This window comes from Molossus molossus, unplaced genomic scaffold, assembly GCF_014108415.1.
Source record: "Molossus molossus isolate mMolMol1 unplaced genomic scaffold, mMolMol1.p scaffold_m16_p_1, whole genome shotgun sequence".
In the NCBI taxonomy this organism is placed as follows: domain Eukaryota; kingdom Metazoa; phylum Chordata; class Mammalia; order Chiroptera; family Molossidae; genus Molossus; species Molossus molossus.
The window spans coordinates 66737398-66753705 of record NW_023425344.1 but is presented as its reverse complement, the minus strand read 5'-3'; the positions used below and the strand labels follow the sequence as shown (position 1 = coordinate 66753705).

Genomic DNA, 16308 nt, shown 5'->3' with positions numbered 1-16308 from the left:
ACTCCTCAAAGTCCCCACCTTCAAATACTGTCACATTAGGGGATTGAGTTTCAGCATATGAATTTTAGGAGGACACAGACATTCAGTCTTTAGCATCAGTCAACACATATTTTGTTGTCCATGACTGCTGTGATATGATAGTGTTAGTTCTAAGGGGAGTTTTCATAAAAAATATGTTCATTTTTTAATACACTGATTTGAAATAAGAGACTGAGCTATTTATGCATTTGCACATAGTAGAAAGCAAGGACCAGGTTTTTTGTTTGTTTGTTTGTTTGTTTGTTTTAAAATATATATATATATATATATATATATACACACACACACACACACACACACACACACACACACACACACACATATATATACACACACACACATATATATTTATTGATTTATTTTTAGAGAGAGAGGAAGGGAGAAATAGAAACATCGAGATTGGCTGCCTCCTGCACTCCCCCTACTGGGGATTGAGCCTGCAACCCTGGGCATGTGCCCTGACTTGGAATCAAACCAGCACCTCTCAGTCCATGGGTCAATGCTCAATCCACTGAGCCGTGCCGGCTGGGCGAGGACCAGGTCTTATATTAAGAAATATAGCTCTCTATGGTAAGATTTTCATTTTAAAAGAATCAGGGTACAAATATTACAAGAGGGTTTGGTGTATGTGTAAGTTTATGAAAGTAGTCAGGCCAATTACTATATTTTTCTAATGTGTAAAGCAATGACAGTTCTAACATTATTTATATTCAAGCTTTGAATTAAGGTGTTAGGGAAGAATCCAAAAAGGTGTTCCAGAAACATAGGCTAAGTCAGTTATTTTATTCATTGTGTTTCTCTCTGTCCACTTTGATTCCAAAGCCAAGAAGACTGAAGAGCCTCTCAAGAGAGATAAGCCACTCATAGAAAAACTAGCTGAGTTTTATGTCAACTCCAACTTCTTCACAGAAACAAAAGTTGAGTTAAATCGACTCTCAGGGGTTCAGACAAAGAAGAAGAGCACAGGCTTCAAGGAGAGCACCTATGCCACCTCCTTCTGTCATCAACTCAGATGGATTTCCAAGCGCTCCTTCAAAAACTTACTGGGTAATCCCCAGGCCTCGATAGCTCAGGTAACTTGACAGATTCTTCTAAATATGCTGTGAAACACTCATGTGGTGACAGTAGATTCTCATACAATCTGTTGTAGATTATATTTATCTTCTGCCCCACACTTCCACCTTATTCCATTTGGGATGTAGAAACAGTCAGTAGAACAAATAAAACACAATTAAGGTTTTAACTCTGGATAGTTATAACTTACTTGAGTTTTGTTTTGGACTGCCTAATTCAGAATTTTAGTTGATTTAGACAAGCTGTAAGAAATTATCTTCGTAGAAAATTTTTTTTTTCTAAAGTGATGAAGTAAAGGAATTGTTTAGCCACATTTGTGGGTGTTTTTGGTAGCTGCACATGTTCATGTCCTGATTTTTTCACCAAGTTCCTATTGATCGTGCACTATGTTTGGGAGCTTGTACATGGCAGTGACCAAAATGGGTAAAAATAAAAATCTCTTCTCTCCTGGAGCATGCTTTCTTCTGAGGAGAGACAGTTGTTACATTAATACAGAAATAAAATATATAGTGTGACAGAAGATAAAAGTGGGCCATGGAGAAAGTTTAAGCAAGGGAGTGGAGAAAGGAAGAGAGAGAGAGAAAAGGAGAGGGGAAAGATGGAGAGAGGGAAGAGGGGTTGGTTTTAAATCAGCTGATCAGGGAAGCCTTCACCTAGGTGTCAGTGAGTGCCCCTGAGTGCGGGAGGGGCCGCTGACTGAGGGAAGAGCCCGTGTGCAAATGCTGTTCCTTATCCTTGACCTTCAGCCCCGAGGGATGCTAATCTAGGAGAGCACTAGACCCCTAGATCAATTGGCCCTGAGCACAAACGTGGTAAGCAAGCTTGACTGTCCTTAAATAAGGCTGTCAGATTAAATTTCTCTTCATTAAGATGAAATAATGTTCTCTTCGTTTTGGGGCTGATGCTGTTGATAGTTGTTGGTCATTGCTCCTTTCTGGTTTTTCTGTTATTCTCAAGCTCTCTGTCCTATAAAACTCATGTATTTCCAATTTCTTTCTAAGAAAACGAATTTAGACAGCTAGTTTTGTTAATTGTATTATCAATCACTGAATTTCTGTTGACTGCTGAAAGATGGCACGTAGTTGACTCTAAGGAACCATCACTGACTTCTTACCACATGCACTATAATGGTCATACCCCAGCACTGTTGCCCTCCGAGTATTAATACTGAGAGTCTAGATCCCTCTTCAAGATGACCTGCTAATTGCTCCAGACATCTTTGGTACTTGTTATTTGGCATTTCTTTCAGAACATGAGCACTTTTGTGTACTATCAATCAATCAAGGGTAAATTTTTATTCTTCTAGAGTAGATTTGATGTCTTTTGGAAAGAAGTCTGGGGAATCAGATCAACCTGGTTACCCATTGGTCAACAGTGAGACAATTTAAAGGAGTTCACTCTTTAGTGTGATTTATGCGTCATATTTTTTTACTTGGAAAATAACTTCAATTTCCCTTTCCTCTAAAGGGGGCTTATAAGTGTCTTGTCCAAGTCACATATATGGTAGCTCTGGGTGGGGTGTGATTGGCGTGTGGAACTATTTCTACATCTCCACGATTCTGCATCTCTTGCTGCTGGGCTTCCCTCAGCTGCAAACCCCAGGCCGAGTACCTCCAGGTCACATGTTCAGCCTCCTCAGTGAACTCAGTTCCACAAAAGGAATTCCAGCAACATCCAGGGCCCTGCAGACTGATAGAACAAGGTTGGAACCTTGCATCTCTGAGCATCTGATTGAGGGAGTCAGCTCTTGTTCAGATTTGTGAAAACTGGAATATTAGTTGAGGGCAGGAGTAGGCAAACTTGTCATGTAAAGGGCCAGATAGGGAATGTTTTAGGCTTTGCTGCCATGTGGTCTTTGTGTCAGGTTGTTTAACCAGAAAACAACCATAATACAAAAAGAAAGGAACAGTGGTGTGCTCCAATTAAACTACTCATACACACTGAAATTAGAATTTTATATTAATTTCACATGGCAAGAAATATTTTTCTTTTTCTTAACAATTAAAAAAGTGATAAAAAAAAAAAACCATTGTTATCTCATGGAGTGAACAGAAATCAGTGATGGGCTCTGTTTGGCCTGTGGGCCATAGCTCTTTGACCCCTGGTTTTGGGTGTTTAAACTTGCATATATGTCATTTGCTTCTTTAAGTGTTTGAATGGTTAGCTATAAAAATGATTTATGGCTTCCTGCTGACAAATCTTGTATCTGTAGTCTTACAGCTGTACTTAGGTTTGAGCTAATCATTTACATGATTCAGACTTTGCTTCTGATAATGCATTTAACCAGAGGTTGTGTTGGGAAGATCTTGGACTGAATAGATCATCTCTATAAGAAGATTTAATGTTCATTTAATGTGCCAAGGGTTTTCTGATCAAATTCATTTGGAAAACATCATCGTATCTCTTGGAGATTCATTGTTTCTGTAAGCATACTAAATATTTGACTTTCGATTAAGTTTTGTAGTGATGGTCATGAGCATTCCTCAGAACTGACCTTTAGAAATGTTTGTAAATACATTTTAACAAAAATGGAATCACACATTTAGAGGATTTTTTTCTATGCAAAACAGAGGTGACATACACAGATATTCAGACAAGGTCTCTTTGTGTGCTTCCTTGTGCAGTGTTTACTTTTTCTTTTTCTCAATGCAAGAATGAATGACATAGACTCACCTTATAAAGCATGACAATATTACTGGATCAATCATTTCGTCAATTTATTTGAAAGCTGACTTTGAAAATACTTTTAGAACTTTGAAACTTTTAGGAAATATCCTAATGATAATACTGATAATTAGTATAAAATACCTAGTTTGAATCCAAAAGAAACAAAGCATGTGGAGTGTCCAGTTTTAAAAGTCTGAATATTCTTAGAGTTGTCTGTGTGAAACGACAGACTTGTGTACATGCGCATGCATACATGTTGATGGAGTCATCCTCACCAGTTTGGAAGCTTGATCTTTGACTTCATAGTACAGTATTTTCTGAAGGTAATTAAACTATGCCAGGGTAATAGGTTTTTTTTAAATTTCTTATTAACAATGGATTTTTTAAGGCCATCTCTAATCATATTCTTTCCAGTGTGTGGTGTTCATAAGCTAGCCCTCACAGATCACAGCCCTGTTTACCCACTTGGTTTGCTCCATTGTCTAAAGTGTGCTTGACACGTTACTTCAAGTTTGATACCATTGCACGGCTGTAATTCTTAACTTTGGAGGTTCCGAAATGCAGGGTGGGATATTTTCTTTTGATTACCATTTTTCTCATATTTTATATTTAATTCAATTGATAAGTACAATAAGTAGAATTTCCTTAAATAAATGACACCATAATAAAACCCTTTACCCTTTGCTTATAGAAGTGTTAAGAGAGATTTTATCAGTCTTAAGAACAGCAGTGCTGTTTATTTAGGCTTCTTAGGACTTGTCAAACAGACAGTGAAGGCAGTAGAGCTGTGGGCGTGGGCCCTACGGGCTGAGGTTGCTGGAGACACAGTGACAGGAGTGGGTAAGGGAGCACTTGGTGCCCTCAGAGGATGCTGTCACTTTGGTGACAGTGACAGTGCACTTTTCCATGCAGGCCTGGAGCCTTCCTCCCCTCCCCCATGTCATGGGAGGTTTCCAGCTTACTTCCTAATTGTGTAACATTCCATTGTTAGAAATTTTGTTATGTGTGCTTTCAGAGTTATAGTTGAAATAAAGATATCCTGTTTTCACTCGAATTTCTCGAAATATTATAAAACAATGCATGTTCACTAGCACAAAGGTTGAGAATTCAGGTCAGAACTCTAAGCCACTTGCATTTTATTTTCGTCCTCCACGACTTGGCTAGAGCCTTGCACTGTTCTCCTACTCTCTGTGGCTTTCCCAGGCTCGAGCCTGCTGGGGACCCTGAACCGGCAGTGCCCAGAACCCCCGGAGGAGTCTGTCTTTTCCAGTAGTCTACTTTGTTCTCCTTCAGTCGCACCAAAACAGATACATTAATTTTTATTTTAATTTTGAAGGCAGTCTACTAACACACTGTTTTATATTCTCCCAAGGACTTTGGTCAGGCCATTGAAAGTATCTGTCAATGGAATGATTTGCTTATATAGCCACATATATTTGTAATAATAAATGGTGTGCGAAGGTTTTTACCTCGAATTGAAAATCTTTTCTCTTTTCTTTTTGAAAAGATAATCATAACAGTGGTCCTGGGACTGGTTATAGGTGCCATTTTCTATGGTCTAAAAAATGACCCTACGGGAATCCAGAATAGGTAAGTACTTTTGGATCTTGAATTTGGGAAAGAGCTGTTACTTTTTCCAAGGTGATGAAAATCCATCAAGAGTTTGAATTTCAGACAACTACAGGATGAATTGAAGAGGAGAATAAGTCATTGACTTGCAAGCTGCACGAAAGGGTCAGTTTTCTTACATGTAGTGGTAAAATATACAGAACATAGAATGCACCCTCCTGTCCGGGTCTAGGTGTGCAATTCAGCAGCGTTAAATACACTCACATTTTTCATGTTCCTAAACTACAGTAACTCCCCATCCCCTATTCCTAGCTCCTGGACACCACCATTCTACTTTCTGTCTCTGAATTTGGCTACTGTAGGTACATCATATAAATGGAATCATACAGTATTTGTTAATGGAGACTGACTTATTTTTCTTAGCATAGTATCTTCAAGGATTATCTATGTCGTAGCATGTGTCATAGTTTCCTCTTTTTATTTTTATTTATTTATTTTTTTATCCTCACCTGAGGACATTTTTCCATTCTTTGTTCAGGTAGAGTGGGAGGGAGAGAGAGGAACAGAGAGAGAGAGAGAAACATCAATGTGAAAGGAACACATCGAGTGGTTGCCACCCGCACAACCGACCAGGGCCGGGGACAAACTGCAACCGAGGCACGCGCCCTAAGCAGGAACCGAACCCGGGTCTCTCAGGACCGCAGGCCGACGCTCTAACCGCTGAGCCAAACCGGCCAGGGCTAGTTTCCTCTTTTTAAAGGATGAACATTTCTTTGTAAGGATACAGCACATTGTGTTTATCCATTTTTCTGTCCATGGACTCAGGTTCTTTTAACTGTTGGCTGTTAGGAATATCCTGTTATGATCATAATTATACAAACAAAAATGTTTGGGTCTCAGCTTTGATTTGTGTGTGTGTGTGTGTGTGTGTGTGTGTATACTCAGAACTGGAATTACTGGATCATTTAGTAATTTTTTCGAAGGACTTCCATCCAGTGTTCTATAGCAACTGCACCATTTTGCATTTCTACCAGCAGTGCCCAGGGCTTCAATTTCCAACTTGCCCTGATCAACAGTTACTTACTGTTTCCTCTTTTTCTTTTCTTTATAATAGCCTCCCTAATTGGTTGAATTGGTGTCTCATTGGGGTTTTGATTTGCAATTCTCTAGTGATTAGTTATGCTGAGCATCTTTTCATGGGGTTATTGGCCTTTTATTTATTTATTTTTTATCCTTACCTGAGGACATTTTTCCATTTTTTGTTCAGATAGAGTGGGAAGGAGAGAGAGGAAGAGAGAGAGAGAAACATCGACGTGAAAGGGACACATCAAGTGGCTGCCTCCCCCACGACCCAGCCAGGGCCAGGGCCAAACTGCAACGGAGGTACGTGCCCATAGCGGGAACCGAACCCGGGTCTCTCTGGACCACAGGCCAACGCTCTAACCACTGAGCCAAACCGGCCAGGGCGTTATTGGCTTTTTATATGTCTTTTTTGTTGAAATGTCTAAGCAAGCCTTTTGCCCATATTTTAATTGGGTTTTTAAATTGTTGAGCTGTAAGAGTTCTTTATATATTCTGGCTATTAAGCTCTTATTGGATATAAATTTGCAAATATATTCTCCTAGTCTGTTGGTTGTCTTTTCACTCTGTTGATAGTGTCCTTTAATAAAGTTTTAACATTTGCTCTTAGCCCAGTTTATCTATTGTTTTGTTGTCTGTGAATTACTTTCCATTCTACTTTTTGATTTGTTTGATGTGGTAAGATGAATGGGACTCAATGTTTTCTAACTGTAACATGGAGTATTACCAGAAAAGAATTGGAATGCATTAAATTATTTAACAAAAATAATTTACTATAAAATAAATTCTTATAATTTAGAAGGAATTTCACTGTCTACTAGTTCAGAATCATTGTGCACATCATTGTACTACTGTTAGGCGTGAGACTTAAATTGATCTGAATCATTGCCAGGTCCCATGTTTCTGAAATTAGCTTTCCTTTTGAAATTAGTTTTTACTTTGATATTAGGATTTTTTTATGTGTGGTTATTGTATATGCTTAGTACTTACTCAGTTTACCCTTCTGAGTTCCAGTCATAATGTGCCTTTAAAAATATTGTTTCACGATGAGACGTTGCAGTGGGCTCATTACAGGTGCGAATACAGGGGCTCAGCTAGTTGAAGACAGCAGAGTTCTCCTGGGCTTTGTGTATTGAGAGCTGCCTGTGGCAGGCACTGTGCTCCCTGCTTTCTACCCATGGCCTCAGGTTACTCTCCTGCCCAGAGGGGTGGATGGGGTTATCCCCACTTTAGTATAGCAGAAAGTTGCAGTGGCTTTAGCTGAAGGTAGGTTGATGTCTGGAAAAGGGTGATTGTTTATGAAAGAAAGAAAAAGCATAAAAATCAGTTTCTCACTCAGGTAAAATAATTATTTCCTGTATGGAATCAGAGAGTGTCACTCTACAATGAGATTATTATGGCAGCTCCTTTCCAGAGTTTGGTCATTGCTTTTCTCTGTCCTTCCCTGAGGGCTGTGTTCTTATCTGCAGTTTCCAAACTTGCTATCAGTTTATGGCTTTTACCTGTACAGATGCCATATTTATTTTTTTTTAAATATTTTCTTTATTGATTTCAGAGAAAGAGGAAAGAGAGAGAGAGAGAGAGAGAGAGAGAGAGAGAGAGAGAGATAGAGAGATAGAAATATCGATGAGAGAGAACATTGATTGGTCACCTCCTGCATGCCCCCCTGGGGATCAGGCCCACAATCTGGGCATGTGCCCTTACTGGGAATCGAACCGGCGACCTCCTGGTGCATGGGTTGACGCTCAACAGTGAGCTACACCGGCCGGGCATACAGATGCCATATTTCGACTTATCACAGAATCTAATGCCTGTGGACCTTTTGTGTTGTGCAGTGGGAAGCATTTGGAAACAGGTCTTTGGACATCTGTCCTTAACTGGACTTTTAAAGAGGACTGGAAATCTATTAAAAATCTAGGAAGAAGAATCTAGAGAAATAAAGGAGAGCTTTAGTTTCTAAAAGTGTTTCTGTGCAAATAGTGCACTGACTTTATTTAATTTGTGTTTTTGACTGAAGCTTGTTACCAGTTTTTCATCATTTGAAATTTCTCTGGAGGACAGTGCTTTGCTTCACTCCTGTAGGAATGAATTATCCCAAAGAGGTGCTCTGTTTGATCTTTCTGTAACCTGTACAGCTGACTAGCTGTTTTTTTGTTTTTGTTTTTTTAAATTTTAAAGTTTATTTTCTATACTTATTAAATAACACCATTAAATGCTGATCTCTTCATGTCCAGAGCTAGAAATGTAGGAGCGGTAAGGTTGTGAGTTATACATTAAGCAGCTTTGGTTTTTCTACACAATTAGGGGCACAGGTAAACTAGGGACTGAAGTAAAACTCAATTGCAATTGTTGGAAAAGCCTGTTCCGGACTGAATGGAGGTCTTGGTTACTGTCAGCAATCTCCCCTTGACTGTGGCCTTTATTAATTAGGAGAAATAGCATCAGAATAGGTTAAGTTATTGGCCTATGCCAATCTGGGTAGTGGGTACAGGCTGCAAGTCCACTGGAGGCTGCAGCTTGTGTTCTGGGTCTGGGGTAGGACAGGGGTTGTAGAAGTCTAGAGGCAGAATGGTTATTGTAGTCCTTATTAAAAAAAAGCATATCCCACATTTTCCAAACCACTTCCTAGATGCTTTCCTCACATTGAGCTGAATGTTGCCTTTTCCCATGTTTCTGATGTTAGCTTTTCCTTTGATATTAGGCTTTTTTTCTTTTTTTAATTCTAAAAACTTGTATAGCTGCTTGTGTACTGGGCCTGGCTATTTTTCATTTATTCATTATTGTATAAACATTTACTTTTAAATCAGGCTGTTCTCTAAGTTTTGTTAATTATTATTATTATTATTGGTGGTGGTAAAAACAGTTTTGGAGGCTTTGTGGACTCTTTGTTTCTGGGGTTGTACCCTGGGACTTATAGAACGTACCACTTCCTCTCTTAGTTTCACTTGGCATCCTCAATGTCAATTAAATTGGTTGTGCAGGAAGCCCAACACTGTTTTAGGAATGCTGGCATGGTTTCATCAAATTTATATTTTTATCATAGTATAGATAAACTGAATACTTTCCTTTTTAAACCTTAGTTATTTTACTGAGAAAGTTTCCAGTTTTATATGTGCACAAATGAATTTTTTTCTTTAGAAGAATGACTTGCTTTCTTTTTGAGAACATTGGCAATTATGTTGGCAGTGGGTTGTCCAGGATAATGTGAAGGTTCTTCTGATCATTGTGTGATAAATATATATAATAAGGTATCAGTAGAGGTTTCCCTCCACTCTCATTTTTTTTTTGACAGTTATAACAAAGGATTTATTATCATTTGCAGGTGAAATAAATGCACCTATCCCATATTTGAAAGGCTTTAACAAGCCTTACACATTTTTCAGACTGTACCAAGGCACCAGCACTGCCTAAGATATATTATACACCCATATGTAGGAAAGAACACCTCCCTCAACATCAGTTCTGCACTGTTTCTGGTTTATAATACACTTGCAAATAGCAAACATTTGTAGATATATACAAATATTATGGTCCTTTTGTAGTCCTGCTATGTCATCATTTTTCTCTTCTTCCTCTTCCTCAAAGCTATCTTCAAAGCCCTCACTGTCTTCCTGGTCTTCATCCCCCTCTATTGCTGTATCCCACTGTGGGTGATTTTCTGGCACAGGCTTAGCCTCATGAACTTCCAACTTCAAAGGTTTTATCTGATTCAAACCCATATAGGAGTCTGCTCTCAAAAACACTGTTTACTGATCTTTTCCAGGCTTGCCTAGGGCAGGAAACTTCCATTCCACATCTTCTGTATCTTTTAGTCAACTCACATGACATGGCATAGATATTAATGTCTGCTCCTTTCAATCTGCAATATAAAGCCACCACCATTCTTGTTTTCCCTGGGGAAAGTAAAGACTATAAACAGGATGTTATCTTTGATTTGGTTTCCAGTAGAGATCTCTCCTTTCGCTGTATACTTTGTTGTAATTCTTGCCACTCTGCTTCATCATCTTTGTTTTGCTTTTCATCCTGCTCTCTATCAGAGTCTTTGGTACTACCATCCTCTTTTTCACTCTGGGAGTCTCTATTGGTTTCCTCTTTTTCAGAATCACTGCCTTTGTCAGAAACTTCTTCATCTTCTTTACTACAGCTTCACTCCCAATGGCCTCATTTGCTTGCTTTTGTTTCTGTTGCTTTGCTTGTGATAAGGGCACAAGTGCGAGTTATTTTTTTAGTTTTTATTTTTATTTATTTTTTTTTGATTTAGTGGTTTTCTACTCTTTGGGTCTTTTACTCTTCTGTTGCCATCCTCCTTTTGTTCCACTCCTGTTAGTATCACCTTGCACATCTGCTGGCTGTTCCTCTGCGGCGCAGATGGACTGCTCCTTTTCAAATACTTCTGCCATCGTTTGCCTTGTCGATTTAACCAGCACTGTAACCAGGGGTCCTACTGTGATGTTGTTGCTGTCTTCATCATCCAGTACCTGTGAGTCTGTCCAAAGTTACATGTGGAAACTGCCCAAGGACAGCCATAACCTCTTTATATTTTTCATCTTCAAGGAAGTGCAGTACAGTCAGCCCTTGTTTATTGTGGTTAATAAGTTCCAGGCTCTACTGTGATAAATGAATTTCCGCGAAGTAGGATTCTTTATTTATCTACTGGAGATAGTGATGGTCTGCTCCTTTTAAACTCACCAAATCCTGGATAGTCTTAATTTTATACTTTTTGGGATTAGAAACCCTCCTAAGATTGTCCTCTTCAATGTGAGGGAGCCATAGAAGGGGAGACTACCTGAGAAAGCTTCATGCGGTTTTCTAGGGATGCCAGAGTTGGAGCACGGAACTCCCTTTCTTCACGACTCCGGGCCATTATTATTAGTTGGCAGATTACATTAACCATTTCTTGAAGTAGGGCAGGGCATTTTTTTTAGCATAAATTGCTGATCTTCTTCAAGGGTCTCAGGAATTTTCATTCTAGCAAGATGAGACAGTAAAAGAACTCTGGCCTTCAGGCTATATGGACAGGCAAGTGGAGGTTCATTCTTTTTAAAATTAATGCTGCCGATTTCTCTGATTAGTTGAGGTATTAGAATATTATCTGTAGCCCTGGCTGGTTTGGCTCAGCGGTTAGAGCGTTGGCCTGTGGTCTGGAGAGACTCGGGTTTGGTTCCCGCTAAGGGCATGTACCTCGGTTGCAGTTTGTCCCCGGCCCTGGTTGGTCGTGTGGGTGGCAGCCACTCGATGTTTCTCTCTCACGTTGATGTTTCTCTCTCTCCCCCTCTCCCTCTTCCTCTCTCTTCCTCCCCCTCTATCTGAACAAAAAATGGAAAAATGTCCTTGGGTGAGGATTTAAAAAAAAGAATATTATCTGTTGTTCCGCTTGTGGCATCTTTATCATATTGAGGATCAAATTCAGAGGCTCCAGTCAAAACCACGATGAGACGTTTCATATTCATATTTTGGGTTTTATAAACAAAATATGTATAAATCTGTGTTGTGCACATTAGAATCTTATCTCCACTATAGCATATTGAGCAATACCACCAAGAACCCACGGCAACTGGAAGGATAACCATGAATGCCAATCCATATACAAGTAAAATCAAAATTGAGTTTTTCTGGTCAACTATCCAAGCTAGCAGGGCTTTTCCGAAGCTTGTGGCTTGAGGTCCATCTGGATTTCCAAACTCTTCCCAGTTTCTCCAGGGTTCTTCATCAGTTAAAGCTGCATAAGCTTTTGCTATCTTCATGAACATAACTTCATCATCTCCTGTATCTGGATGATATTTAAGTGACAGCAAACAATATTGTTTCTTGGGGACTCTAGTACACTGCTGGTGGGAATGCAGACTGGTGCAGCCACTGTGGAAGACACTATGGTGTAAAAAAATTAAAAATTGAATTGCCATTTGACCTAGTGATCCCACTTCTAGGAATACACCCTAAGAAGCCTGAAACACCAATCAGAAAGAATATATGTGCCCCCATGTTTGTAGCAGCACTATTTACAATAGCTAAGATCTGGAAACAGCCCAAGTGTCCATCAGTAGATGAATGGATAAAAAAGCAGTGGTACATATACACAATGGAGTACTATGCAGCTGTAAGAAAGAAAGATCTCTCATCCTTTGAGACGACATGGAGGGACCTGGAAAGTATTATCCTAAGCGAAACAAGCCAAGCAAAGAAAGACAAGTATCATATGATCTTACTTATTTGTGGAATATAATGAACAAAGCAGTCTGAAGAACAAGGTAGTCCCAGAGACGTGGAAGTAGGGTACAGAGTGACAATCCCCAGAAGAGGGGGTGGTGGGGGAGATAAACCACAGAACTTATATGCATGTATGCATGAACAATGGACATGGACAACAAAGCTGGGGACAGGGCGGGGAGGGAGGGGGAGGAGGGTGTCAATGGGGGGAAAAGGAGAAACATCTGTAACAAAAATAAGTTAATTAAAAAAACTTTACTTCAGAACAACTCCTAACTTTTAATTGAATGATATTCACTGCTAGACATTAATAATAAGAGGCCTCTGCTGATGACTTTAGATGCTCCATGTAGTTTTCTTTTCCACTGTCAAAGTAACCCGTAAGTTGTGCTGCATTCATTTTCTGTGTGTGCTATATCAAATTCAAATGTATGACATAGAGTTTTTTCACAGATAGTCTAATAAAATCATTAACTGGGGGAAAAGACCCAAAAACGATATTGTTTCTTAATTTCTGTTACTGCTGCCCCAGGATCCAAATTTAATAATTCATAGGGATTGTATTCTTGATATTCTTGGTCTGTTTTGGAAACTTTGTACACAAGGAATCAGAATAATGCCTATCCTGCAAGCAGAACTGTTTTCTTTATTGTAGGAATAACATTTGGCTAGGGTTTTAATAACCATAAACAGTACCACATATATCTTCCATATACTTTTCTGATATTCTTTAAGCAAGTTTGCGCAGCATACTGGTCTCGGGGCCAGAGGTAGTATGTGGCCGGGATCACGATGATCCCCATGAAGGAGGTGAGGAAGTAGAAGAAGTTGTTCCCTCTGTCATCGCTGTCATCGTACTGAAACTTCTGCTCCACCATGGCACACCCCCTCTGCCTCCCTCTTCTCACAGCCCCACGACCCCACCAGCGCTCTGATTCCCAGCGCCCCTTTGGTCGCTCTGTCGGTCCCTGACGCCCCCTCTCCTTTCTCCACTCTCATTTTGCCTCCTCTGTCTGTTTCTTCTTTACTCAACATTGACAAAGTGGCCAATAGAGGTTTTAACCTTTGCGGACTTTATTTAGCTATTTCTCTGTTCATACATTAGGATGATACTTGTTATTTTGTTAAAATGAAAGGAGGTAGCATTTTTATGACCTGTGTAATCATCACCTTGGCTGCCATAACAAAGAACCACAGACTGGATGGGTTAAACAACAGAAATTTATTTCTTTTTTTTGGTACGTGCCCCTAGCAGGAACCGAACCCAGGACTCTCTGGTCCACAGGCCAATGCTCCAACCACTGAGCCAAACTGGCCAGGGCTGAAATTTATTTCTTATATTCTGGAGATTTAAGTACCAGCTTATTGGGGTTCTGATGAGGGGCCTCTTCTGGCTTTCTGCCTTCCTGCAGTGTCCTCCCATGGCACAGGGGGCCTCTGACGTCTCCCTTTTCTTGTCTTCAAAGTGCAATAATCTTGTCATAAGCTCCTCCCCAACCATGTTATTGTCTAAACTTAATTACCTTCCAAAGATGCTCCCTCTTAATATCATCACATTGAGGGGTAGGGCTTCAACATAGGGAGGGAATAGTTCAATTCATGGCAACCCAGGACTGAATTTCAAACTGTGCTACGTGGAGACCCAGGGGCACCGCTGTGGAGACACTGGCATGGGGAGAGGCCCGAGGGGGCTCACACTTTTCTGCCTGTTGAACCCTAACAGTAGTTTAATATAGTAAGATACCATTTGAGGAATTGATCTAAGAATATTTAATGTACCACATTGCTTTTGCTCCCCTTCTCTCATGGCAGAGCTGGGGTGCTCTTCTTCCTCACGACCAACCAGTGTTTCAGCAGTGTGTCATCCGTGGAGCTCTTCGTGGTCGAGAAGAAGCTCTTCATGTGAGTATGTTGCTGTTTGTGAAGGGGGCTGTCCAGTGCCAGGGCTGTTGGTCACACTGGTCACATACAGAATTGGGCCGTGGATTGGTTCCTGGGGATTACCAGTGGGGCTGGGAGAGAAATCATGAGCATGTGGGGACGGAGACCAAGGGAAAAGGGAATTTTCAAAATTAGGTCATGGCCACAAAGGCAGATGGGACAGAGAATGCAAGCAATAGAGACTGAAAAGGATTTTTTGTTGTAGCAAATAAGAAATGATGAGCCCTGGCCAGTTTGGATCAGGGGTTAGCAGCGGTTCTCAACCTGTGGGTCACGACCCCTTTGGGGGTCAAACGACCCTTTCACAGGGGTCACCTAAGACATACCAGTAGCAAAATTACAGTTGTGAAGTAGCAACAAAAATAATTTATGTTTGGGGGTCACCACAACATGAGGTCGTGGCATTAGGAAGGTTGAGAACCGCTGGGTTGGAGCGTTGGCCCTTGGACCAAAGAGTTTTGGGTTCATTTCCGGTCAAGGGCATGTACCTCCGTTGTGGTTCAGTCCCTGGCCCTTGTTGGGGTCGTGAGGGAGACAGCCAGTCGATGTGTCTCTCTCACGTGGATGTTTCTCTCCCTCCCTTCCACCCTCTCTCCCATTCTATCTGAAGTTAAATGGAAAAATATCCTTGGGTGAGGATTTTTTTAAAAAGAAGAAGAAGAAGAGGAAGTCATGTTGACCTTCACAAGAAAAGTTTCAGGGGCTTGGTAGAGAGAAAGTAGTGGGATAAGTTGTAAATTGAAGGTGGGGAGGTAAAGTTGACTAAGACCAAGCTTTGCCCTCAAAGGAGGGGAGAATGGAAAGAGCCAGAAGGCAGCTGGTTTGTTTCTTGTGTTTTCTGAAGCTGGAGATTTGCCCATATTTACTTGCTGGAGGAAAGGACTCATTAGAGAGGGAAAGAATGAAGGTACAGTCGCCCCTTATTTATCGCAGTTAATCAGTTCCAGACTCTACCGCAATAAATGAATTTCGGCGAAGTAGGATTCTTTGTTTATATACAGTGGTCCCTCACCACTTCGCGCTTCAACTTTCGTGGCTTCACTCTATCGCGGTTTTTTTCAAATATAGTATGTACAGCTTGAAAAGACCACCAGAGAGTGAAGCCGCGAAAGGCAAAGCGTGAACTGTGTTGGTGGAAGGGTTGGAATCACAGGAGGAGGATGTTGGGAAGAGGAGAGGTCTGGGTCTTCACTGGGGAGAAACCAGGTTTGACGCTGACAGGGAGGTATGATTGGGGGGCACGATCCTGAAGGAAGAAGTGCCCTGTGGTTTTTTCATCATGAGAACGGAAGGAGTGAGAGGTTTAGTGACCCGAAGCTGCAGTGGGGCGTGGAGAACAGGGCACCACCTCCTTCATACCCAGAGGCGGGGAGAAAGCAAAGCCTGTGTGACCACTGAGATCTGCTGCCCAACTGCTGTCTTTCCAGGAAACCCCGAGTCGGAAGAGCGGGAGGAGATGCAGAATGTGTTTACCTGGAGTGGGGCTCCCAGGGCAAAATGGGCGGCACTAGGGGGGATTCTGTGATGAGAAGAGGGGCCCTCACACACAGCTCTGGGGAAGGACGTCTCAGGGGAGGCCTGTACCTCACATGGTGCCCGATGCTGACTGTGCGAAGGAGGTGGGTTAACCTGGAGGATGTGAGAAGCTGTAGTTAGACTCCTGCTGGCAGCAGAAAGGTTCAATCATCTGGTCTGTGCCTCCTTATACTAATGTGGGTGCATGGTGTGCAT

The 16308-nt window shown here is 41.0% G+C and overlaps 1 protein-coding gene and 2 pseudogenes across 1 annotated transcript in view; 1 reads left to right on the top strand and 2 right to left on the bottom strand.

Annotated features, from left to right (window-relative positions):
* Positions 1–16308, bottom strand: part of LOC118628299 — a 249816-nt pseudogene that overhangs the window by 199862 nt on the left and 33646 nt on the right.
* Positions 1–16308, top strand: part of LOC118634964 (broad substrate specificity ATP-binding cassette transporter ABCG2) — a 144388-nt gene that overhangs the window by 113504 nt on the left and 14576 nt on the right. The window contains exons 9-11 of the mRNA XM_036269836.1: positions 862–1112; positions 5288–5370; positions 14449–14538. Coding sequence (XP_036125729.1) covers positions 862–1112; positions 5288–5370; positions 14449–14538 — 424 coding nt within the window. The remainder of the gene's footprint in view (positions 1–861; positions 1113–5287; positions 5371–14448; positions 14539–16308) is intronic.
* Positions 8886–13514, bottom strand: LOC118637055 (annotated as a pseudogene).